Source organism: Neodiprion virginianus, chromosome 2 (genome assembly GCF_021901495.1).
Source record: "Neodiprion virginianus isolate iyNeoVirg1 chromosome 2, iyNeoVirg1.1, whole genome shotgun sequence".
Lineage (NCBI taxonomy): Eukaryota > Metazoa > Arthropoda > Insecta > Hymenoptera > Diprionidae > Neodiprion > Neodiprion virginianus.
The window spans coordinates 40,703,828-40,730,229 of record NC_060878.1 but is presented as its reverse complement, the minus strand read 5'-3'; the positions used below and the strand labels follow the sequence as shown (position 1 = coordinate 40,730,229).

Here is a 26,402-nt window from a genome sequence, read left to right as displayed (position 1 = left end):
GGCAGGGGGCGACAGTTCGGGTCGTTGAAAGAACTTCACAAGGCGGTGCAAGCGTGCGGCGTGCGTGCGTGGATCTATAATAATTTCTCTCTGACGAGAAAAGGCAGGTGTCTTGGCGATAGCCCCAAGTGTCGTTCGCTCTCCCGTTTCGTATGGTTATAGTGTGGCACAGCTATAACGCGTTCGCACCCGTCAGTGTAAACACGAAGGAATTAGGGACCGCGACGCGGGGGCGAAGAAGGGAGGCGGTGAAGATTCGAGATACATTCCCGAAAATCCAAGTTCTATCATAACAATAACACGCTTCGGAGCTAGCGGCGTCGCACACTCGTTAATCCGCATAGCTCCTCTTATTCTTCTTCTTCTTCTTCTTCTTCTTCTTCTTCTTCTTCTTCTTCGTGGTCCCGCTCCGCTCGGTATTTCCGTCCCTCTGCGGGCTTCGAAAACCTCGCGCGTCATCAGAATTAGTAGAATTCGCGAGACACCGGAGGCCGCAGCATATCTGGCGATTTTCTCCCTTCGCCGATTTCTTCTTCTATCGTCGATCCCATCTCCCATCTCGGTGGTTTCAGCAGCTCGCTCACCGAATTAACCGACGGAATTGATACAGTTAACATTAATTACCGGGTCATCGTCACCCTCCGCTACCAGATCGCGTCGCGGTATCTCCTCGCCCGCTAGCTGCCGCTGCTGCCGCTGCAGCTCGATCCTTCGTCGCCAAGCGGCACGGCTGGTTCCATTGACAAAACATTCCACCCGCCGTCGCTCCTACGTCGTTTGCATATTTTTCCGCGTATACATGAACGCGATTCACGAGCAGCCGTCGCGGGAATTGAATATAGCGGGACACGCTATCTTTTCGCATGACTCCCCGGCGCATCGGGGTCAACGGACCGCAACACGAATTCTCTGCCCCGAGGCAATTGGCGACCAACTATTTTCGGCGGTAAACTGCTGCAGCCCGGAGGCTGCACCGACTTCCCCCTTCCCGTCTTCCCCGGGACGATACACGCGGATCCGTGCTTAATTCGAGACTATTTAGCGCCGAGATTAATTGGCGATCGTGGGCGCGTGCGGCCGCCGCAACTCCCGTCCGCCTCCGCTTCTTCCTCGCCTCCTTCTTGTTCTTCTTCTTCTGATGCGCTGCAGTTCGAGATACGAGAGAGGCGCTCGTTGCGTTTCTCGGGAATGATTTAGTGGCTCGCGCACGCCTCGAGAGCCCGACCTTTGTTACGCGCCCGCGTTTCACTTATTAGCGCCTTGTGTCCTCAGCTTCCCGGTCGTTAACGCACCGCCGCGGCTCTGCAACCCCGCCGCAGAATTGTTAGAGGCGAAAGAAACGAGCTTGCGCGATCATCTTCGTCGGGATGCTTCGTCTCGCTGCGCTAGCTTCGGGTTGCCCTCTTGGCGCTTCTTGCTGTAGATCTCCACGTGGTGCAATCGGGGAGAACGCGGGGCTTGAAGCGATACGGAAGTAAACCGATCTGCATTCTTTACCGACGCCTCGAGTAGCTCAAGTTTCTCGTAAAATAGGTCGACCAGGGGATAATTTTCAACTCGCTCTCCTCTTTCTCTTCTCTTTCTCTTTTCGCGCCGTCCTCACGTTCATGCGCCGTGGGAATAATGAGCCAGCAATTCAATCATGGCGGTTTTCGTACAATCTCATTTTCTTTTTAACTTCTCAGAATTAGTTGAGGTTACCCAACTTAGGTACCTACGCGTGAAGTTCACAGCCTTGATCGATGATCGAATCTAATTCTGGCGAGTCGGTGACTAATTTTTTTTCGTCACAGCCTCCGGTTACGACCGAAACAACGTGGTTTGAGGTTCTCGCACCTTATCCGAGGTGTCGAGGAGTGATTGCACCCCGAGGAACCGGAGCTATATATATTTACGGTGGTCCTGGTCCTGGCTGCCTAACTCCAGCGGCGCGCCTCGCACGTATTCGAAATAACCTCGCATATGGTTCCTAAATATAAACCCATCGCTGCCCGACACCCGAATCTTCCACATCGCGTATAGCGCACCACGAGCGGCGCCGCGATTCCCCGCTAGAGAAGAGAAGAGAAGAGAAAAGAAGAGTCGTCGAAGCAGCGCCGGATACCGAGACATTTATTTACTGCCAGGCGCGAGAAGGAGAGGAAAACGCAACCGTATCGCAGCCGTAATACAATCAAAAAAAGTGAAAGGAAAAAGGTAAAGCTCGAAACGCACGACTCCGGGTGCCGTTGAAACGGAAAAGCTCCGGAGCTCTGCGAACTCATCGCGATCGAGTCACCTGCCCTTAAAACTAATATAACTTGCCGAATCTTCCGGATACGCAGGCGGATATAATTCTTCGTTGAAGACCACCCCGTAGAGGTTCCTCGATCGAGCTAAACATAGAGCTAGACGTCGTCTTCTTGCTCGTAATCGTCGTCGTCGTCTCTGCGGTGCGAGCGAGGAGAGGGTTGAGAGTCGCTATACGGCGACTAGTGTAGACACTCATAAATGTATAATTGGCCGCACTTAAATCTCTATAACGCAGCAGTAAAAATGCGTACCCGCTCTGCGTAAATCAACGCGCCGACGATATGGCTCTCCACCTCCGCCCTTCTGGCCCCCCTCTCGCCTCTTATCTTTTTTTTCACGAGCTCTCACCCGCGTCTACATACTCGTAAATGCAGCTAGTACTACTTTGCTCCCTCGCCCAACCTCTTTCTCATCCCCGGCGGGCTGTCTGCACGAATCCTCGGCGCCTAATCGACGTCACCGATTCTCAGGGAACGTGTTTTTTTTTTTTTTCTACCGAAACTGCCCAAGAGAAGCTTGCATTTGGTATTCGAAAGCTCCCCGCGTCGAGGGGGTGGTTTTCGGGGCTGTCACGCGACGCACTGTACTGGGGGTCGTATTATCGACGACACGTCGCTGCGAAGTTGGTGGTGGTGGTGGTGGTGGACAATCGGTGTGGGAACGACGGGATCACGGTATCCCTCGGGCGAGAGCTGCGGAGGACCGGTACGCAACATTAACCCGATTCGCGGAGTAAATTAACTGCAATCAGAGGGACGCTAGCCGTCCGCCGTCCGCCAACCCCGAACAGACCTTCGTGTATTTACCCACACGAGGGTGTCTTCGGCACCGACAGACGTCGTCGATGAGGGCGATCACCAGGCCGAAAGCTCTCTGGTTTTTGCCAGATTCCGTGCTTCTCGTGCTAGGTGTACCGTATATTATACTATACCGTAACGAAGTAAGAATTCCTGCAACGAAGGGATCACCCGCTCGCCAATTCGGGAGGAAAGTTCCGCAAGCCTGATGGGACGGGCTTTTTCACCCGCAGTTTTCTCTCCGCACAGCCGTCCCTCCCGCCTTGTCGGTCATGGAAAAATGCTCGATCCATCACTTCCCCCGAGTCCCGGTTCCGCTATTGACGAATTCAAAGTTAATCTTGGACAAGGAATACTCGCGGGGCGAGGGACCGACTGCCCCGAGCGACCTGTCATCCCAAACCCCCCGGGAGCGAGTGTCCGCTTCCACTTCCAGCTCGCTTCGCCTCGCCTCGGTGCCCGGACCGCGTTGATCTCTGTGTCGTTGGTCTCTTTGTTTAGTTTTCGTAGGCGTCACTCCAGCCACTTGTTTCGCGTTAGGCGGACCAGTTTTCTCCCGGAACAGGGCTGGAAAGCCCGATGTCTTCTCTGCATTGCCATTCGCTCACCGCCGGACACAACCGAATCTGGATAATGAGATTCAACCCTTTCGTATCCCCGCAACCCGGCGCTGCGCTCTCGCCCTGTATTTGCATTTAAGTCACTTAACTCCGACACCGAGTGAGCGAGGGGAGTTGGCTCGAAATAGAGTAGGCGAGCGGTTTGCGGGCGCGGAGCTCGACTCCGTCATTTCGGGCATTTACCACCGTAATTGATGATTTTTATTTTCGTCACTCTGGAAATATATATGTATAGCTCGGCCTGGCGTTCGTTACTCATCGTTCATTCTTGAGTTTCACCCGCGTATGAGCCACGGATCTCTGACCGCAGAATTGTTTCGAATGTTTCAGGTGACGCGAGTAACGCGAGTATCGGGAGCGGGGAAGGCACGGGCGAAGAGGACGACGACTCGTCGGGCAAGAAGAACCAAAAGAAGAGAGGGATCTTCCCCAAGGTGGCGACCAACATCCTGAGGGCGTGGCTCTTCCAACACCTAACGGTAAGTGATTCCTATCGCTGGCTAGATTTGCGATCGGCGATCCGATCGAGGTTAGGCATCCCGCACCTTCGGTGTGACAAAAAGCTTGTTTCGCGGGAATGTGAAGAAACGGGAATCAGTCCTGCAGCGCTGACTTAATGTCCTAATGCGCGGATAAGGGCCGTTGTTCTTGGCCGCCCCGATTCCACCCCCGGGCCTCGGGCCCCTCGCCCCTAATGATTCACGGGTAATCCGAGCTGCAAAAAGCCCAACCCGATTAGGCCACCGAACGCTGCCTCCGCCGGTTGGACACCCCGTGGATTTCGGGTGTGATCAGGTTACCCCCGAGCGATATAATCGTATTGCACCACGGTTAATGCCATTGTCGCACACTCCGGCTCCCGCCGCCGCCGCCGCCGCCACGCCGCGCCCTTGATTCTATTGGTTATGACGTGCCGAACTGTACCAAGCTTACGGTTTAACCTACGTACCGATCCATGCTCGTGTTCCCCTCATGTGCGGTCGACGTACATGCATAGACCCACACGGACAAGCACGTGGCGTTCGGTCGAAGATTTTGTTTCACACGCGGCACGATGACGCGTGTGTATTGGTCTACCACGGATGCCTGCGTACGTGTGCCGGTAATACCTTGTACTTTTGGTACGACCATGGTTGGCTTCTAGAGTTCTAGCCTAGGGGAACGACCAGGACGTCGTCTCGGTGTTGGGTTATACCTTCCAGTGCACCGTGGAAAGTTATTTTAAGAGCCGGGATATCGATCAAACACTTTGTCTGCTCTGAAAGAATCTTTTTCTCTTTCTTTTCCTTTTTCATTTTGTTTTATGCTCTCCGCTTTACTGTCTCTATTTTATTTTATTTTTTCTCCTCGGGTATTATGCGTATATGTACATATATACACATATATATATATATCTAAACTGAAAGTTTGTTCCGAAGTACGCGTATGTATACACTGAGTCTAAATTACTCTCTTTTTTAAGTTCACTATAGCTTTGTTGGTTGCCACTGAGAAACCCGAGGTTGTCGCTACTCGTCTCGAATACTTAAAAGTCACTCGGTGATGATCAATTTGAATTCGAATAGGGTTTAGTGTCCGAGGTTCTGAGTCGGTAGAATGGTAGCTGCAAAGTTGAGCGTCATCTCTTTGAAAAATTAGCAAAACGTTGGAACGTAAGAATCGCACTTCATCATTCGTGCACAATTGTCGGATCATTTGTAACGCATAATTGGAAGATTTTTTATAACGGTATTTGATACGAGTGCGAGAAATTTGAGAATATTGTTTCCATTCCTGGTATTTTACATTCGAGGGTGCTTTTCAATTCCTCAACTTTGTTCCAGAAGACTGTTTACGAATTCGGAAGAGTTGAAATTATACATTCAAGCTATATCGGGCTGTTTTTAACGGTAGCGATTCTTCATTCGAGTGTTCGTGTTCGTCGAGGGATGAAACGACGTTACTTTGCGGTGTCTAACTTCGCTACATGGAAATTCTTCCGGTAACATCCTTGGAAAGGGTGCGAAATTTAATCAAAGCGTTGTCGAGGGTCGGAGGCAGAGGCAGCGATTCGGCAAATATGTGCTAGGAGATTGGCGTGCGAGAGCCATTCATTCCGGTTCTATCAAATGAATTTAATTTACATCCTGCTGTCCGTCGCTCTCGTCAGGACTCCGGGGCTCGGGAAGGTCTAAAACCACAATCCGGTGGCGAGGGTGCAGCCAAGCGAGCGATGCCGGGAATCAGCTGTGTACACCTACGTACACACACACACACATTTATATATACATACACGCACGTTCCGAATAGTGCGAGGAATCGACGAGGACTAGGGGTCGTCACCTCCTCGTTCGGCGGTGTAAAGATTCTGCGCAGTTCGACGTCTGGGCGTCACTTCTATCCTCCATCGTGAGGAATGGCAGTCCGCCAATTCTCATCGAGAGACACGCCGTGTTAGAAACTCCGCACAGCCAGTGCGTGGAAGTATCACCGGGAATAATTGAGGGAAACTTCGCTCTCTGATGTGTGCGGGGGCGACGCGACGACGAACCTGAGCTTGCAAACGTCGCTGCCGCACCGAGTAGCGAAGTCAACCATGATGTATGCCGGGCTTCCGTCTAATTAAACTTCGGAGGGTTGGCTCGTTCAAGCCGCGCACGTTCCTCGGGTGCGGGATTCAAAATGACAAACCGGAGAGACACAGCCTCCACCCGGGTGTACCGGCTTTCCCAAATAGTTCCGCGCCGACCTCGGCGTCGTCCTTGTCCGTCCCGCGTTTCTTCGTTACCGACAAATTATTGCGCTGTACCCGAAACACCAACGTCGAGGGAACCTTCGACCCCGAATATCTGGTATGCCGTCTCCCTCGCGGGTTACTCGGGTGTCTACCTATCCGCAGGTGAACGCCAGACACAAACGTCACTTTCTCGCATCTCGCTCGCCGGTCGTAAACTGTAATATGCAAATAAATCCAGATGTATACGCTTGCCGTAGAATGGAACCGTGAACTTGAGTAGGTTCGTATGTACACGCGTTAAAAGAGACAGATTCGGGGAGGGAACGAAAGTCGCGTTAGAGCAATTATTTTCTCGCCTATTCATCCAGCTTCTGATCCCGAGTTAGCTAAAAGTACAAATTCACTTGAGCGCAATAACAATTACGCGAAAAAACCGGTGCAATAAACGGAATGAGGTAAAAGAAGAAAGATTGAATACACCGGGTCGAGATATATAATCCATTTTAATTTAACCGAGAGAGATATATCCGTCTAGCTTGCAGTTTCTTATTCTCGACTGCCGTGTGCCCCTCGCGCGGTACTTTTCTCGTATCAATGAAAGGGTTTCACGAAATTACATTCGCCCGCGGGACGTCGAGTCACAATCTCCGGACTGCGCGGAGTACAAAGTATTTGTTTCGCGTGGACATCGCTGAATTGCACTTAGGTGCAAGTGCGCTTTTGCGACCGCCGTTGCACTTTGTCTCGCTCAACTCCGCGGGCCGTATAATCGCGCGTAGAAATCTATGACACAGCCGCGGTTTTCCCGACGATCATTACAGGAATTTTCAATACCTCGATAAAGTTCCCCCGATATTCCCGCGGGATCGCTGCGGCGCAGATTGAGAACACCGTTCGCGGGGCAATTCGAGCGTGCCGCAAAACACTACGCGGATATCTTAAACAATTTGCATAGACAATGATAGCGGGAGTTTTTCGACGGGCATAAAGGGGCTCGGGTCGGTACTTGACGGAGTCGACTTGACTCGACGTCGACGCCGCGACGCGAGGTGAGGCGAGGCGAGGACGACGCCCCTCGACACCACCGAGCGTTTTATGCCGCCATAACCATAGCCCGGCATGGCCCACTTAGATCCGCTATCGCGCCCCGCGCCCGTCACCAGGACCTGCGCTGATATCTATTGTCCACCGCGCTCTTTCACGGGTCGCGAGCGTCTCGTCCTGGCGCCGAACGGAGAAGAAGGCCCAGCCGAAAGAGGCCCCGACAGGACCCGGTAAGGACGAGCTCCAACCTTCGCCGGGCGTCGAATCGGCCGTCGGTCGCACCGCGTCCCGAAGAAGGGACAATTCCTTTGCGGCTTGAGGCCTTTTTGTCGCGCGACTACATCGCTTAGGCGAAGCGAGACACGCCCGTTGTCACCCCATCACCTCTAAAAGACGTGGAAGAGACGCGTTTGCATACATTCGCTAACCCACGCGGGTGTTTTTCCGCTCGAACAAATCCCGGATACGCGACGTACGTTTCTTTCGGTGGGTGCACTCGGCCAAGGAGTCAATGTAGACTTGACCGAACCGACTGGAGCTGAGCGCGCAACTCGTCTCCCGAATTTTGGCCAAGGGCAGCGGAAGGGTCGACCCAGACGATGTAATTTCCTTTCCAAAGTACGCGGGTGGTTGTTTCGTGTCACGAACGCCGTTTCGCAGTTCCGGCCCGAGCCGCATTTGAATATAATACATTCGGCGTTCCGAGTCTCGAGCAGCCGAGCAAACTGTAATTATGCCGATTCGAGAGCTATTGCGTTCGCGGTGAACCTGCATCGATACTCGAGCGGCCGCGCAGCCGCCTCCGGTTGTCGATAACGTCGAAGGAGGAAAATTGCGAGGCGTCTCGAGCCGCGGAATGATTAAAAAAGGGTCTTAGAGCCGGGAGATAATTGCAAAAACTACCCGACGACCCCTCGCGCAGTCCGCTCGCCGGGCGAGCGAGCGCAGGATTAGACTGTCGACCCGCGACAACGTAAGCCCCCATTTTTGCGAAATTTATCGCCGTTAATCCTTCACCTCGCAGCCATCGTCCTCCGCTCTCTTGTCGATATTAAAAATAATAAAAGGAGTCGAGCCTCCGCGACGGGTAGAGTCCTGCAGCCCGTAACACCACCACCCACCTTACGCCTTCCCTTCACCTCGTGAATGTCTCGCCCACCTCCTCCCGGCTTAATCCCGACGGATTTAAAATATTCGTATCTTGAATATGCATTCATAGGTCTAAACCTCCGGATAGGTTCGGGATGGGACCCTCTCTTCGCGGCTGCGTTCGAATACATATTCAAGTTGCGAGGGGCGGCGGGCGACCCTGAGCCCGGTATTAGCTCGGCCACTCATTACCCTTTCCGGTGCCACTTGTCGCGAGACGTAATCCTACGTCCGTCCTAAACGGCTCGCGATGGGCTTAGGCCCGGCCTACAGGCCCTCCGGACCATCGCGTGGCTCGTCTCCCCCATCCGTCAGGATCGTCGCTCCGAGTACTTCGAGTCTTTGAGAATTCTCGTTCCCGCGGCGAGGGCCCGGAGGCTTGTCGAAAAGTGCAAAATACTTTAATCGAAGATCTCATCTCCAGGAGTTCGCACCTGACCGTAAGATCGGCGAACCTTCTCGTCCAAAGGCAGGGAACGTCGCGGCGATCGCTCCGCGATACTGGAGCAATGCCATTAACCAGTGCTCACAATCCCCCGGGGCGTTGTAAATTCCTCTCGGGTATCAAGGAGACAAAGATGGGCGGAGGGGGGAGCGGGAAAACGACGGTTCACTGACCAGCTCTCTTGCGTAGGTGTGACTGCGGTTGTAGGTGGCAGCCCATTAAGGAGAGTGCAGAGGATGGTATCTGGTTCGTAAGGTCCTTTGCGGGTTGAGGTTCGCCGTTAGCGCTCGGCCAGCAGGTTCGCCCGACGAAGTGGCATCAATACTTGATGCGCGTACCCTGCCTCCTGGTTCCCAGTCCCGGGAACAGTTCTGGACGGTCCGGGTCCGTCCGGACGAAGTGGCGCGTGGGGTGACCTATGGGTTATATTATTCACAATACATTAAGCGCTTTCACAGTGCAGGCCGACGGGCCGGGACTCGGAAAGCAGAGTGCTCCGCGATTCGGGGGGAATGGGGGAATGGGGGGATGGGGGGGATGTTATCGTCGTCGGCGGGTAGTCGGATGAAATCGATGCGTTGCACCCATCGGAGACGCGTGCAGGTTCTCCGGTTCATTGACGTCACTCCGTGTGTTTACCGGTGGTCAATATTTGTGACACCAGGCGCGTGCTTTCCCCGTGTTTTTTCGAGCGACCGCGCTCAGGTGATTCGGGTAACGCACGGGTCTCCGGTGACTCCGCGACGCCTTCGACGTCGAGTGCGGGCGAAGATGCGGGAAGACGGGGAGCGGAGAGGAGGATTCTCTGTTCGATTGCCAGGCCCGGCGACCCGGCCATCCTTTAATTCGGGCTGACAGGTGAACCCACCCTCCCCGCCTACGCTATCCCTCGGGGTAAGATAGACCCGTACCCGGGATTTCCTACGGGATCCGGCGGATCTTATATCACGGGCAGCCATCTCTATACAAGCAATCCCGCCGACCCCGGCCGAACCATACGCGCGCGGCAAGTGTTGATCAAACCTTACGGTCCTCGGTAACTTTCACCTCAAGCTCTTTTATTTCTCGTTAGTTCGCCACTGCACGCGCCAAGCTTCTGGACCTGACATTTCTCCCTCAATAATTTGCCTACCCAACTTCAATTCTCTCTGTCTTTCTCTCTCCGCGGCTTCATTAACTTTTAACCGGTGATTTAAACTACCCAGAGACTTTATGCTCACCGTCTTTCCACGTCCCCGCTCAATACGCGACCACTTGAAAACCCGACCGGCTTATATCGCGAGAAAGCAGCAAACGCGCAATAAAATATTAGCGAGTAGTTCGCTTCGTGGTTCGGGCCTCCTCGTATTACCGGGGATATGTCATCCCGTGGGACCATTAAACGCTCGCCAGGGGCGAGTCGGTCAAGCGATCCGGCAGCTCAGCGTCGAAGGACGATTCGGCTCTCGCGGTCTCAAGCTCCGAAACGGATTACCTTTTCAAGAGATTTTCAAAGGGCGAAACTTCCGCCGAGTGAAGTCTGTCGCCGATTAGATCAGCCTGTCCCTGGGAGGGAAAAAATAACGGGCAAATTTGAAAAGAGCACGGAAGAATCGTCCGCAACCACCCCTGGGTTTATTCAGCTACGAGGGTTTTCCCGGGGCGCGCTGTCTGTGATTTTACAATACGTGTCGCGCGCACGGACTGAATGATCAATTACCGCCGTTGTGTGTGTTTAATTAATTATTATTTCATTAATTACACGGTACAGAGATCCGGTGTTGCATACCGCGTCGCACCTCTTCTCCCCTCCTACGAACAACACCGCCGGGTTCATTCTCGCTGCTAATCGCGTTAATTCACAATTACACGTAACCGAACGTGAATTATTTATCAGCGTCGAAACAGCGCGCCTCGCCGCAAAACACCTTCCCCGGGGCTTCGCTCGAAAGTATCAAAGATTTTTTTTTTCTTTATTGTTTCTTTTACTTCTCGCCGTGGATGGTCCCGAGACCGCGTTCATCGATCGGCGTCAATCTGAGTGAATTTCAATCGCGGACTGTGTTCGCATTTTCAGATCTGTATCACAGTCCTGCACATGCGGCAGCAGCGGCACCGGCAGCAGCTTGGTTCGAACGTCGCGCGGCGCTGATACTAATTGGAGAAAAATTCTCGGTGCGCATCACTGGGCTTAGAAATTATCCGTCGTAGATAAGGATCGGCTGTCGCGTCGAGTCGCCGTCACTGCGATGCATAATCTACACCGTCAGGATCAGGAATAATTACTTTACAAACCGGGCATACCTCATATACCCGTCCTTCGTTCCTCGCGGCGCGGCGTCTCGGCGCCGAAGAGAAATGGCTCCTTTGCCGAAGCCGGAGTCTCGGGACAGTACGAGACTTAACAGGCACCAAAAACTCACGTCTCCGCGAAATTCGAGCGACCGCGTTACGATAGCGACCATTGATAAGCGCGTCTGCCGTTAAAGCACCGGGAATAATTCACCGTCCAAGTTCAGCTTGGCTAATCCGTCTCCTGCCTGATTTAGCCAACCGGATAATTAACCGACCGTCTAATTCGTCGCCGAAAATTCTCGCGGATGGAACGAAGGTGTGCGGAACAGTGACTGGCACCTGGGTATTTTACCGTTGCAAGCTCGCCTCCAGATTTCTGCGCGCTGATGACCGATGATTAACTTCCTACGTCAATGCAGATGAGGTCTTCACCCTTCGACCTGTCGCCGCTTCTCTCGTCTCGCGGAAAAAGAAACGCGCCGTATCTCTCTTGTACTATCGCTCGCGCGCATCGCGATTTCGTCGCGAGCGTTTTTGCCAACGGGGCGGTTAATTAGCGCGGTTGGTATTTGGCCGTTCTCCTTTCGTCGAATCGGCACCTCCGACCGTTCTCTCGGTGATGCGCGATCCGGAGTTTTTGCCCCGCGAACAGCTTAGGCGAGGTTAGGCGCGTATGACATTCTTTCGGGCGCCAATGAGTTCGGCCAGGCGTTGACGAGCCGGCACGGTCCGTCGAGATGTTTTCTGAAGGTGCCTTCTGCTCATTCTCACCACCAGACAGCGGAATGCCTTCTCGCCGGCTATCACCGGCCGACCACAAAAACTTGATGCGTCGGCTGAAAAGCGAGACCGCCGACACCGGCGAGAAGGGGTAATCCGACACGGTGCATAATATATAACATAATACACACCGCTCCTTCGGCCCGTTGCACCAACCCGTACGCCATGCGCGGTGTATCGGGTTACAACTTATTTGAGGTGACTGCGTTTTAACTACGTTCTTTACGCGCGCAGTTGCTGTACAATCAAACGCATTTCTTATTTTCCCCCGATCTACGGGGCGAGGGGAAAGCACACGCAGCTTCTCCTCGTCTTTAGCCTGCGTATAATATCTCGAGTCTCGCTTCTAATTCTGAAACGCTACAGGGTCGCTTCGATTCGCTGTACCCTGTGAATATATGTTGCGACGGAAGTTATAACCAGATAAGTTTCACCTGTTATCGCTTTTACTACGTTGATCAATGTGTGTTTATATAGACGTAACGAAAGGAATTTTTATCCGAATAACGAAAACGGGTTTTCGGAATATACGTCTTGGAAGAGCCGTGTTAAAGGAGAGACCGCGTCATAAGCCAAGCGGTAAAAATAATACCGAAAAATGCAGCTCGATGAGGGACATTCGTTTTTCTTTTGCCAAATTATAACTGAGAGAATTGTTGAAATTTCGAACGTTTTACCGCGGATCTCTTGGCTCGTCAACCGGAGTCTTTGATCCGTGAAGCAGGTTCCTTGTCTGTGCAACGACGCCGCTTGGAACGGAGCAGCGCGCAACGGTTAGTTGGCCATGGGATACGTGGATGCACGGCGCAAGGCATTACAGAGCGTCATCTGTTGTCCGTGCAGAATTTCACGCAAGTGTAATGGACCGTTTAACGACAATTTCAGAAGTAGCGGCCCGCGGAAAAATGAATGCGTCTACCGTTCGCTCTCTCAATGCTGCCGTGATTCCAGACTCTTCCCTCTTCCCTCTCGCTCCCGCCTAGTATACCGCTCTCGCTCTCTCTCTCTCTCTCTCTCTCTCTCTTCCTCCCGCGTTTCAGGCCGAATGGTAAAGCCCGAGGAGGTCGAGAGGGTCGCGAGCGTGTACGTCGTGAGAGAAAGAGAAAGAAAACCGGCTGAAAATATCCTCTCATCATTATTTTTCCTTAAATAGTGGCGTAAAAGTGCAGGGTGGGCTCTCGAGGGATGGTCGAGGTATACGTACGCCGGGATGCGGGTGGGAGCGAGAGGCAGGATCGCCTGGAAGGAGTCGAAGGATCCGAGGTATGGGGGGCCGGGAAGACGAGGGGCGCGCGGGGGGCCCGGGGAGATTTATGACAGGCGTTAAGCAGTAATGAAATTGCTCGTTGCTCGCGTCTCGGGGAAGGAGGCGCAGTGGGAACCGGGAAGGAAGAACCGAAGACCGGGAACCGGGAACCGGGAACCGCTAGGGAGGGGGGCGAGGCACCTTGTACCAACAGTCACGTGGTGTAATTACCTCTCCCAGCTGCGTGCTGCGCCGCGGCAAACTCGCGAGTTTTATAATCGCCTTATTTCTTCATCTATCCCGCGTCCTGAAAGACGTGCGGTATCGAGGGGGTGGTACAGGTGGGTGCCTTGACGTGTTGCGCAGGTAGCACACATTTACCGAATAGTTTTTCTCGTCGTGAATTACAACCCCGTTTTAGTTTTATTCTCTTTCCTTTTTTTTCATGCACCGCTAACTTGGCACATGATCCGCACCTTTTGTAAAACCTGTAACGGCAAAACGATGAGAAAGTATTGTATCTTTCTTTATTCACCGTCTAAGAACGAGGACGAATTATATACCGCATACCGTGGCGAAATTTTTGAACCGATGAATTTTTGCCCATCCGGAGAAAATCGCTGAATGTGTTGGTAGAAATAAAATCTATCGGCTTTTTCTTCCCTCGGCTGCAGACTGCAGGACCTTTTCCCTCCGTTGACTCTCTTCCTTTCCCACTGCGCGACAGTCGGTTCCCGTTCTCGTTTCTTGCGCGACGGGATAAACTGGGATAAATGTCCCGCAAATATAGTGGCCCTGCCGGCAGCGACCGGAAATGGAAGCTTGTGGTCGGATACGGATATATATTTCGTTTGGCTTGGCGAATTTTTTTTCTTTTTTTCTCCTCTCTCTCTTTCCTCTCCTTCCCCATTTTCACGGCCCTTCTCAACGTTTTCGAGACCGTATAACAGTTTTTGATATCCGGAGGGATATGTTTTCCTTGTCGAACCGCATAGCGACCACGAAACGATTTCATTCCTCACCGCAATTGCTTCCCAGCTGTTGTTTTCCGAAATATGTATACGTATCAGTGTCGGGAATATTTCCGTGTCTAGAAACATCGGAAATTAACGCCGTTGAGAATAAATTCTACGTTAGAACTGCAGTGAGAATATAGCTGAAGAATTCACGAGCGTGTAATCTGTTATACCCACATGTATAATCAACCTTATATTTTACCAACCTCGTACCTACTTCTAATCACAAAACACAGAGCGAGCCAACTCTGATCCCGTGGCGAGTGGCCAATCAAATTCCACCGGCGGGGTTGCTCGATGACGTCAGATAAAAATAGAACTCGCTGATCCCCAGAACCCGATACGAACCTCGGTCGACGCATATTAGCCATCCCGTCGATTCTAAAACCGCGTGAATGCCGCGTGTACATTTTTTTGATCCTGCATTGTCTTTTTTTTTTTAATTCGGTTCCGAAACGTGTGTATATGTGTGTGTGTGTTTCTAACGGCTGTCGCCTGAGATGAGGAAAAAAACCAAAGGTCAAAGGAGTGACGAGAGCAAGTGAGAGAGAGAGAGAGAGGCGCGGAAGACTTGTCAAAGTATACGACGGGCGTTAAGGTCTTTCAGCGTTGTACAAAGTGTGTATAGACCGCGATAATCCGACGCTCAACGTCGCGACGGTAACTTGGAGGGCCGCCCCCTCACCGTCTCAAACCGTTAAGTAAGAACCGGCGGGCTCTTCCGACGTCTCGTATAACAGGAGTAAAAAGAATTTTTACAAGCTCGCGGGTAGTCCGGCATTAATTAAAACCATCTGAATTATCGAGCTTTGGAACGAGTTATTATACTCTTCTTTTGTACAGTTCCTCGCTCAACGCGGAGACGAGAGCCGAGCTTCTCTGAAATTCCGGCTCGTCTTCGTCTTCGTCGTCGTCGCGTTGAGGAGAATGCAAATTGTTCGCTGCAGCGGCCCTCAACGTTCCTACGTCGCTCTTGAGATGCGCGGATAGACACCGAGGCACTGAGTGCAGTAGACCAGAGGGAATGAGAGGGAGTGAGAGAGCGAGAGAGAGAAAGGGGCAGAGGAGAGTCCCGGCATCGATCTAGTCGACGGCCTGGCCGGGGGCGGAGCAGCGGCAGGGACACAGGTGTGTCTGCGTCTGCCGGCTTACCGCCTCGCGCCTGAACCACCCTTGAACAACCCCGTTCGGCGCTAATACCGGGGCGGCGATGCACGGTTGAAATTTACGCATGCATGCCGGGCGAGATGTGGGAATATTTCGGAAAAGTCCCGAGTTCGTCGAGCGGAATGCGGAAAACGACGCGGAGGAGAACGCGAGAGTGATTCTTCGGTATGATAGAAACGTATAACCTAAGGTGAATCGAAGTATGGATGGGTAGAGAGAAACGTTTGCGTATGTACGGAACGCTGAGAGAAAAAGATTTATCGGGCGAAGAGAGGGGAGAACTTTCTTCTTGTAGCCGTTGTGAATAAATTAGGAGGTCGAGATTATCCGGCTCTCCGTGTGCGCGGCGTGTAATGTAATGGATACGACCAACCCGAGGCGGCCGGACGGCCGGACCGCGTAGAATCCGGGCGTAGAGAACCGCCACTAGCGAACAACAAACCAGTCTGATTAATTATTTCGGTTTAAATTCGAAACCGGGAACGATACCGCAGCGCCGCGGCGGCCGGGACGACCAGTTCCGAGAAGATGCTGCGCGGGCGGCTGGGACGCGTCTTCGATATTCGAGGCCGGTGCGCTTCGAGTTCCATCGTCCATCCGTCCTCGGGAGTCTCGAGGAGGCGAGACACTCGTTACTCCTTTGACGGAGGGGGGAGATTAAAATCAGAGATTTCTGTCAGACGCGTAAACAAGAATCTCCCGGCCCTTCGACGCTGGTTTCGATTCGTCGGAGATTTATATCCCGCGTCGTCACCGACGCGACGCGTTTCTCACGCTGTCTGCCGAATACGGCAATTAGGTACTTTGTTTCTTCCTCCGTTTCACCCGGGGACGGATCGGTTTTCCGCCATTTTCGGGATGAGGAGGCTACTCGTTTCCTTACGACCTACGTATTCCCTGCGTTTCGCGAGGAACGAACCCGCGGTACGATCTCTCCTACTCGGCGGATGAAACAAACGGTCGAAATAAAACGAGGATACGAGAGTAGAGGAGACTCGGACGGAGAAACGCTCGGAGATCATCTGCTGCTGTAACAGGCTGCCAGCTGGCAAAAAAGTAAAACGAGAGAGCTGCTCGTACGGCCGTGCAGGCTGAAGCTTCGCGGCAATTCCGGATTATTTTCAACCTGGTTGCATACCAGGTAATACCCGAGAGCTGGAGGGTCGTTCTTCTGCTCTCGAGGAGGCGGGACAGACGATGCAGCGAGATCAGGGTTGATCAACCGCCCGTCATCCCGCTCCGATCCAAGTTGTAGTGAAATCGAGAACCGTGATCGTTGTCAGAGCTTGCGTTTCGAATCGGTAACAAAAACCGACCAGCCTCCTTCACCCTACACGGCGCGTTACCGCAAGCTCGAAAATTCACGGAGAAGACGTTCATCTCGGGAATAAATAACACCCATCCAACCAAGGCGATGCGATCTCCAGGCTCTCCTATCTCCCGATTCTCTCCCACGCGACGAGGAACAACGGCCTGAAACGGAGCCCGCGGGGTCACGGGGTTAACGCCAGCCGCGACTTACCTACCTTCGCAAGCTACCCTGGGTTAGAAAGTGAGAGGTGGAGAAAAAAGGGGGGGCGGCGGTGGTGGTAAGGCAAGGGTAGAAGGAACCCCGCGCTTCTGTCGACGCTACCGTCGACGGAGGCGTCCGCGTCGGCGTCGCCCGACGGAGGTGGGGCTGGTTCCATTTTGTTTCTCTGCCGGCGTGTGGCGATGCGATAGCAACGGCACTCTGTCAGACCCTGACGTTATCACGACACCCCTTCCACTAGTCACGGGGTCGAGGTACGTACGGACGGCTCCCGGTTTCTGGTTTCTGGTTTCTGGTTCCCGGCTTGCCCCTATCCTCCCCTTTCTAACCACCCTGCCCCGCGTTATGCCGCCGCCCGCTCTACGCGGATCAAGTCCGCGGATTTTGCTCCCGGTTAGGTACTGCAGGCGCGGGGAGACCGGGCGAGGCTACGCTTTTGACGCCGATAAGATTTCACCCTTCCGAACGGACTTTGCTAACGGGCAAACCCGGAGGTGAAAACTAATTGCGAACGGTTCTTCGGCCTGCTGCAGAGACGTCGTTCCGGATCGTTGAGACAGCGAAAAGGACGTCAATTTGCGTGAGATTGATATGGGAACCATGATGCACGATGCGGATTGTACAGCTTACTATTTGCATCGGAGTGGCGTTTCCGTCTTATTGTTTTTACCGTTACATTGCAATCTTGGTTGCCTCGGATCTAAGTTTTACCTTCATCTTGCGTTCGCGTCATGGGATTAAAGGACGAATATAGAAATTCTTGCTTACAGCAACTACAACGACGCATGAAAACATCTCTAAATCCGTGTAATCGACAAAAATTCATCATTATTAAAATAATCTAAATCTAGTTTCATTCCTATTGATCAGATTAATGCCAAACAAATGTTGAAGGTGAGATGTCAGGATATTCCGAATAGCCTGTCGAATGTTTGCAGCAACGTTGACACCGCGTGCGATACAGAGTTGGAGATATTGCAGTACGGTTAAAGTCCGAAAGGAAACGCGTTAAGTTGATTAATTTGAAAACGCTTTTTTCATCGGTAATAAAAACTGCTGCACGCGGTAGCTGCTCGCAACCAGCAGCTATACCGAGAGGCTTGTACATACCACCACCACCACCAGCACCACCACCACCACCAACAGCAGCAGCAGTAGCAGCAGCATCAGGTAGAGGGGCTGAGCTTCCGCGCACCAGTGCTCGCTAATGGTACGAAAGGGGTGGTGAAAATAAAGAGGCACCGATGGAGTGGGAAGCGGCGATGTCGGGGGAATGAGGAGGAGGTGGAGGAAGAGGAAGCGCGACGGGGAGTGAGGAGGCAGGAGGGGGTGACTGTAATTAAAACAGGAATGTTAATTACTCTTTGCATTACCGAAAAGCGCGTTATTACTGCAACTGTGCCGCCCTTGTCTCGCTCTCCCATATGCCACTGCGCCGTGTGTGTGCTCGGGATTGTATTCGTGTTCAACGTTACTTTCGCAAGTGTGGCCCGTGCGTGTGCGCCTTCTCACACCAAAGCGAACCACCCACGCAGACATGCAAACCGACGGCACCGCCTAACCCGCCAAGAAGAACATCCATTCGTGAACATAAACCTCTCTGTCGACACGGACCTTTCGTCAATGCTCCTTGGGGCGAAGTCCACTCTGTCTCTCTCTCTCTCTTTCTCTCTCTCTCTATAAATGTGTATATATATCTATGGCCACGGACAATCAACGGGCCACTCGAACAAATCACTCGTTATTCATCAGTTATCAATTAGTAAATCTCTGCCGCAGTTTCCCACTTTCCATGTTCCATGGACCTGAAGTCAGTCTGGTCTCGTCTCTTTTCACAATCAGACAAAAATCTAGTACCTACTTAAGTATTATAAATTCTTTGAATGAGGGAAGAAAATCTATCATCCTACCGTATTTGGCTGTAAGTTGAAATCTAAAATGTGACAAAAGCGCCTTTTGTATAACGCTGCACGCTGCACATATAGGAAACATGTTGGACAGGGCAACGCGAGCAGTATGCGGTTTTATATCAGATTTGAATTTTCCCTGGGGTAGAATTCTCGCGACATTCCATACCGTCGTCTTAGACCCTGAGGAAAAATTCCGTACGCGTTGTGAAAGGAGAGATTAAGTTGTTGAGATTAAATTCTGACGTTTCTGTCGCAGAAATCATGGAGCACAGTCATCTGGACGGAAGTTTATTCACACAGTTTTTATAATACGGCAAATCTTTTTCTTCCAACGTGACTGCGGAGCTGGAATCACTTCAAATTATACGCGCTTGGAGATATGCGATGTTATTTTTTATCGCACGAGCAGTTGGCTTCACGACTCCTGAGAAAGTCGTCGTCCACGAAAGTGATAATCGTTTGAAGGAAAGAGAGGCTACGGTGTTGCGTATATCGCTTTTAAAATGGTCGGTATAATTAACATTAACAAGAGTGCCGGGTTTGGCCGTTTGCTGCTCGTCGTTTCTCGTTTCGCCTAAACGCAGAGCTCTCTGCGGTCATTTTCCACCTGGCTAATTGGCGGCGAATCCCAGCTGCGAGAATATTACAGAGTGGGTATGAAATTTGTCTAAAAAAAAACGAACCTGCACTCACCGACTGCAGAGACTCTCCATGGAAGTGAAGTTGACGCTTCGCATACACGATTATGGGCAATTTCCAAGGCACCGAATGATTTATAGAAAAAAATCTTGCAAGTATTCTTGGGTTCCATATTATTTTCTTCCGCAGCCGTCTTATCCCGCTTCCTCGGAACGCGTCCGAGTCTGAGTTTATCTCGTTTTTCTCTCGTTCGAGTGGCTGCACGAGGAAGCCTCGGACGGACCGAAGACCAAATGACGAGGAGTGAGCGAAGGAGGCAGAGGGCGGGAAGAAACGAACGAACGAAAGAAGGAAAGAAAGAGAGAGAGAGAGGCAAAGAAAGAAGGAAAGAAAGAAAGAAGAAACGCCGAGGCCTTCGAATATTTAATTACAGCCTGCAAAGACGAGAGGCGAGGCGCGTTCTTCGAGGCAAGAGAAGTAACACACCGATCCATACAAGACGACTAACACGAGTTCGGTTCCGAAGGAACGAAACGGACGGGTGAAAAGAACGGTCGAGTGGCTGGTTGACTCCGAGGGAACTCCGGACTCTCCTCCGGTCTGTGTTTACCCCGTACTTATAATTACTAGCTTCGGTCTCCGAGAGCGAGAGACGAGCAAGAACAACCGCTATTAAGAACTTCTCCCGTATACGGAACACAAAAACTTAAGACAGACGAAACACAGTGTCTGCCTAGCTTCTCCTCACGACCATTATCGGTCTTCGAAATCCACGTGGCGTAGGACATTCCTCGAATCCAGGAGAGCTGGACTTGGACAAGCCTGGCAACCCGTCTTCTAGCTTATTCTCGAAGCTTGTGGTCCCGATCGACGAGAGCTGATTCCCTCGGTAAAAATAAACTCCCGGTAATGTCGTTTGTCGGAGTGTCTTGATCCCGGAGTCCCAACGTTTCTTCCGAACTGACGCGGGTCAAAGTGGTATTCCTATTCCCCCTAGACAACTTTTCTACAGAAGATGTAAACAAAGCGACAGCAGTCGACGTCACAGCGCGGTCGTGGGTCCGATCCTGAATTGGCCTCGGTGTCGCAAGAGTACGGGTGTCGGGGAAGTCGGGCTAAATATACAAGGAGGTGGCACATGTGTACCGACGATTAATACACGTAGGAGTGAGTCTCGGCGATACGGAGAGGTGCGTGCGTGCACACAATGGTAAAAAGCTCGGTGTGTGTACGCGGAGGAGGAAGAGGAGCGCGGATCAGGCGGCGAGTCGGTGTGTTGATAGTCGGGCGCGCGCGGAGCGGAAAGGGGTATACGGCCATGTTGGTGAGGATGTGGCCAATGGCGCGAGGAGCACCTGCCTCTCGGATTCGTGTGTGCATGCGTGTGTGGGCGTGAGTGAGTGGCGTGCGTGCTTGCACTCCGTCGGCGTTTCGCCGCGTGCTTCGAGGCGCCCAGGGTGGCCGAGGAGGAGGCGACGTCGCGGGCTGCACAGTCGATTGGTCACCCGTCCACCTCTCGACGGTCACCTCGAATCCGCTTTCATTTGCACCGCGTTAACGACGCAACGACAACTCGCCGGTATGCCAGCGTCGCGCTAATCAGCGCGATTGTTCACCGCCGATTCCGTATCTATCCGCAACTTTTTATCGTACACTCGCGCTCTTATCGAACGTCAACCATCTCTATAGATCTTCGCTCACCTCCCGATAACGAGCTCGACGATTATTCGATTTCACCCGGTTTTACGTAACCGTAATTTTTTTTTTTTATTCTTTTATCGGTGTACATGTATTCAACGTGCCTGTAGAGACGTGTATTTCTGCCCACGGTCAAAGGATCTTATTCGCAGTATCCAGATGCAGCGATTGATTTGATTAACTTGATTGATCGGTTCGTTAGACAAGCTAGATTACATTTTCCAACGGGAGTAATCTAAATATACCTCGGGTATACTTCACATTATCTCTGATACGCTCGGGGAAGTTGTTGTTGCAGATGAGGTATAGAAATTAGAAGATCGAACGGAATTTGTTTTCAATTCAACGACGGCTGGCAGGTCCGACGAGTAAAATTTCAATGAAAGGAGGTCGTTATTCATGAAATAATTATAGGAATAGGTTAACCTTGTCTAATTTCTACTCAAAGAACGTTCGTAATCGTACGTTCTCATAAGTTAAATACGATACCATACGGTAAGTTAATACCATGGCAGATCGATAGTTGTTATTCATCAACGAAAGCATCGACAACTTTCGAGATTCACTGTCTTCGTGAAATCAGAAACTGATTGTTGTACTTGAATATTTGCTTCCGATATAGGCTGCAATCCAAACAACGTCGAAAAATTGTCATCTCCGTTATAATACAGTCTATTGAATACGAGAATCTGCGAGTGTAGAATATTACACCTGCGATCGAAATTCGAAACCGGGAGAGCAAATGACGAGGAATAAATTTGCAACGACGAGAAAAGAGGACCCGGAACGGTGCGTGATAACCGCAAGCCCAGCGCACGGCTTGCTCGCTGGAAGAAAGTTGTTACTCTGGTGCGACGTCATATTCGTGCAACTTCCGATCTTCGTCCATGTCATCCACCCTCCGAATGCGTTGATACATCTCTCCGACGTGCGATTCTCGGTTCCCTGACCTTGCCGCGTATCTGAAAGCCTCCGCTTCTTTGGCGTCGGCGTTCCGCTCTCATCGCGCGAGCGAAAGAATCCGCCTGGCGACTCGGTGGCAAAAACGAACCTCGCCTTCGGAGGCGTCCCGGACACTCGTTATACTTGCGCCGGCGGGTATCCACCACTTTAACTATTTACCCGAGGCCGGGAGACGTCGACTTCACCGCGGGATCTAGGAACCTTGGAACGACGAGGATCGCCGCTCTGCCGGCTCGGCCCTCCGAACGCCCGCTCCCATCTCTCGTCCACCATAATAATTTCCGGAGGTTTTTATTTCTTCTCAGGCAGTTGCCGGCAACGGCCTATGGGCTGCCGGTACGGCCTGTTATTAGCGTCCGGTGCTCGACCTAAGTCGTTATTGCCTCGACTACGCCGCGGCTGCACTCGCCGGTGCGCGAGGATCACCGCGCCTCCAGGAGAAGAGGGATTGGTCGGCCCTCGGCCCGTCCCCATCCCCTCGACGAAAGGGCCATTCTTTCGGAGGGCCTCTCGCGGCGCTCGATCCGCGGAGATATGCGGAAATTATCAGCGGCCGATTCGTTAATCGATAACCGAGGGACTCGGACTCGCGATCGGTGTCCCGGCTCAGCCGCGTCGTGTCCGCCTCCAACTTATCGAGAATGATCGCTCAATTCCCCGACATCAATCACCGGCTCGACCACCGCGGCTGTAACTCTCCGTCGCGACTCGACCGCCTCGCGACGGTCACCCGGCACCCGGTCCGGGTAGTAAACCGTCTTTACGACTCTCCGTTTGTTCGTTCGCTCGTCGTTCCAGCGCCTGCTTTTTTCGTCCCGTGCAGCGACTCGGAAAAAAACGGAATACGTTTCGCTCTCGCCCACCCGGCTCACCCCTAATTACAAACCGAAACACACGTCCGCGGCGCCTCTTGAGCGACTTCTTCTTACCTCGTATCCTCGACGCGGGAACAACTCCGCGGCGGCTGTGAGACAGCCAATAAAAATTTCAGACCCAACCTGCAGTCCCTCGGAGCTGACCACAGCCGGGACGCGAAATCCGGAGGCAGTAATGCACGGGGATGACGTGTGCGGATAATTGCAGTAGTTGCAGCCACCGACTAGCGCGGCCGGGGTTGCGGTCGCGAACGGTGTCACCGGGCTCTCACACCCTTAATCAAATTCAAACGCCGTGCACCGCGGTGCCAACGTACGAACCCCGCGCCACCTTCACGCCCTCTCTCCCATATCCCGTCTCTGATGAAATTATGGTCGACTGCACTCTGTTTTCGAAACACCGGTCAGCTATTACCTCCTACTACTACTACCTTACCCTCTGCGCAGAATGGAACACGCGAATACACGCGGCGTGTGGTTAATCAAGCCGTGAAACTTTCCTGCTTTCTTCGATTTACTTCATCGATCATCGCTATTTGAAAATGATAACCTTATAAATAGGACGGATTTTTTCTCGGACCTTGAACACCGTTACCACCTAACGATCGTGCTCAAGCCCCAGCTTGCGGGCCCCGTGGAAATCACTGAGAGGGGGGACAGAGATCCGTGTTACGGGAGGGACGCATCGATACTCTCCGCACTTGCCTGCATGCTTGGTAGTATCGCGCTCACGCATCGCGTCGGTATCCTCTTGCTTTGTCCTCAACTTCGTCGATGTTCAACTTAATCCAACTTCAGGTTGGCCTCGTCAAACTTCATCTCTCTCATTTTCGAACAATGTCTGCAAACTCGATCTAGTACGTTTAAAAAAGAAATGGAGTAAAATCATTCGTTGCGTGGAAATTGAAACGACCGTCACACGCATTGGCGCTATATGTTATAACACACCTCGAGTTTCTGGATTGGTCATCCCAGTCCGGGCGGGAAGGAGGAAAGCCGTTAAAGATGTATAGCTGGTAATCGTTTTGATGGCTCCTGTAGGACACAGGGCTCCCCGGAGAGCGGCGAGGATCGTTTCCTAAGAGCACCGGTTGCAATTTTTATGAGGTAGTCGGTAGACCGATTCCTTGGCGAGCCTGTGTTTGTGCGCATAGCTGATTCTGAGTACAGAACCACCCTGGGACCACGAAAGGTTCGATTGGGGGCAGCGACGTTGCGGGGGTCGGGAGAAATGTATGAATATCTATATTCGCGATGTTTCCAATCGGTGTAAAGAAGAAAAAAGATGGATAGTTAAGAGGAGGGCGAGGGAGAGAGGGCGAGAAAAAGAAAGGAGCAAGCAGGCAGGCATGAGAAAACCCCTTGGAAAATATGAAAGCATAAACCGATCGGCCACACCGATATAATACGAAATCATACATAATGCAGGGGTGTAATGGACGGAATGCGTTATCTCGAAATGGTTTTACAAGGGAGACATCCCTCGTGTACATAAACTTAGCATACCGCCAACGCCGGTATACACGTGCATGCATACATCCGTACAACACACTTACATACCTACCCGCGGAGAGGAGAGGAGAGGAGGAAGCTCCTGCAACCTCGCCGTTATAGAAAGGGCGCGCAATCATACCGCCGAGAATGGAATCGGGAAATAATGCGACGATATATCAACCCCGTATGTAGTATACAGGGTGAAAAAGGAAGAAGAAAAATCAGACGAACCGGAGAAAAGGTGCTCGGCAGGACGAAACAACTGTACAGAGGGAAGAGGAAAGAGCCGAGCGAAACCGGGGAATATACGGAGTATATGCATGCATGTATATCTACGCAAAGGTCCTTCTGGGGAAATAAAAATCCTGCAGGCTTGATAATGCCGAAGTGCGGGCGTTCGTTGCAGGTCGCCTCTTTCCGTTCTCCTCGATATCGAGAGACCAAGATATTCGAAGGTCCGGCTCGTCGTAATGACCTCAATCAATAACGGCGTTCGGCCGAGGCGGTTCATCTCTTCTTTCCTCCTCTTCCCTCTTCTCCTCCTCTCCTCCGTCATGGTACAGGCTCGTTAATGCGGCCCGCGGAAACGTGCGGAGCCGTGTTGCGTTCCGCCGTTCCGTTCCCACCGACTTGCCCTCCCTCCGGGGCACGGCGCGAGCTTTTTTTCAACCGAAGAGCCGGAGACCAGGCGGTATTTGATTACGACGCCCCCCGTCGATCGGCCGTGTAAAACCGCCTCGACGTTGTGCCGAGCCGACGCCGCGTATCCCGCGCCGTGTATCTTCGCGTGTATCCGACACGCGTGTCTTTTTCACTTTTTTCTACGCCACCGCCGAATGAAAACGTATCTCCCGTCGTCCTTCTGCGGGCAAGAGCGGCGACGGAGGTCGGGTCAGAGGCGTATCGGCCTTGAATCTCGCGTCCCCTTCGCACATGCATCATCTTCCGGCGGAAATAGCTGAACCCCGGATTAATTCTCCTCCGTTTCACTTCCGGCGATCATCGTGCGCCGGGCTTTCGCGACTTCAAACGCGTTCGATTTAATCAGGAATTATCTGTTTTCGAATATCCCGCGAATCACTCAGGTTTTTATACTCGCCATTCCCTGGGTGGTTCACCTCAACTTTATGTCCTCTTCGCCACGGCGTTTAGTTTGTAAATACACGTATACGAAGTGCCGTGTCGTCGCGTTTGCCGCGGTTCTCGGACCCTGTAACAGAATACGTAAGGTCCTTCGTCTAATTTGCATACCGGTTTATTAATTACGATCTTGTATCCCCCTCGGCTCTCGGCCATTTGATTCCCGTCAAAAGTTTCCCCTTATTATCGTTACTTTTTATTTGTCCTGCACGTTTCTGTTCTTTGATTTTCTGTTTTTTTTTTCTTTCTTTATTCTTACTTATCCAAGACTTGATATGCCCCAAGGCAAATTCACCCGTCCTCGACGAGTGTCGTGAATAAAAAAATGTGGAATGAAGGTAGCGAGATAATCAAATAAAAATAAACTTAACGGGAAAGAATGGTAATAAAAGAGTGAAGAAAGAATATTTATACTACAGATCGATTCTAATAAAATTTTTATTTTTCTGTTACAGGTAAGCTTTGAATTTGCAGAATGCAGTTCGTGAGTAAACTTATAACATACTGTAACTTTAGTATGTTGCTTTAAAAATAAGGGGTCCTCCGAGATATAAGGTAAATGCAGAGAAACGTAGAAAATACAGGGCAAAATCATACATTCACGAA

The 26,402-nt window shown here is 51.9% G+C and overlaps 1 protein-coding gene across 5 annotated transcripts in view; it reads left to right on the top strand.

Moving 5' to 3' along the window:
- The window catches only part of LOC124297419 (homeobox protein homothorax), a 284,954-nt gene that overhangs the window by 190,634 nt on the left and 67,918 nt on the right, over positions 1 to 26,402 (top strand). For all 5 annotated transcript variants that reach the window (XM_046748425.1, XM_046748424.1, XM_046748423.1 and 2 more), the window contains one exon: positions 4,040 to 4,188. In XM_046748425.1, the coding sequence (XP_046604381.1) occupies positions 4,040 to 4,188 (149 nt within the window). The remainder of the gene's footprint in view (positions 1 to 4,039; positions 4,189 to 26,402) is intronic.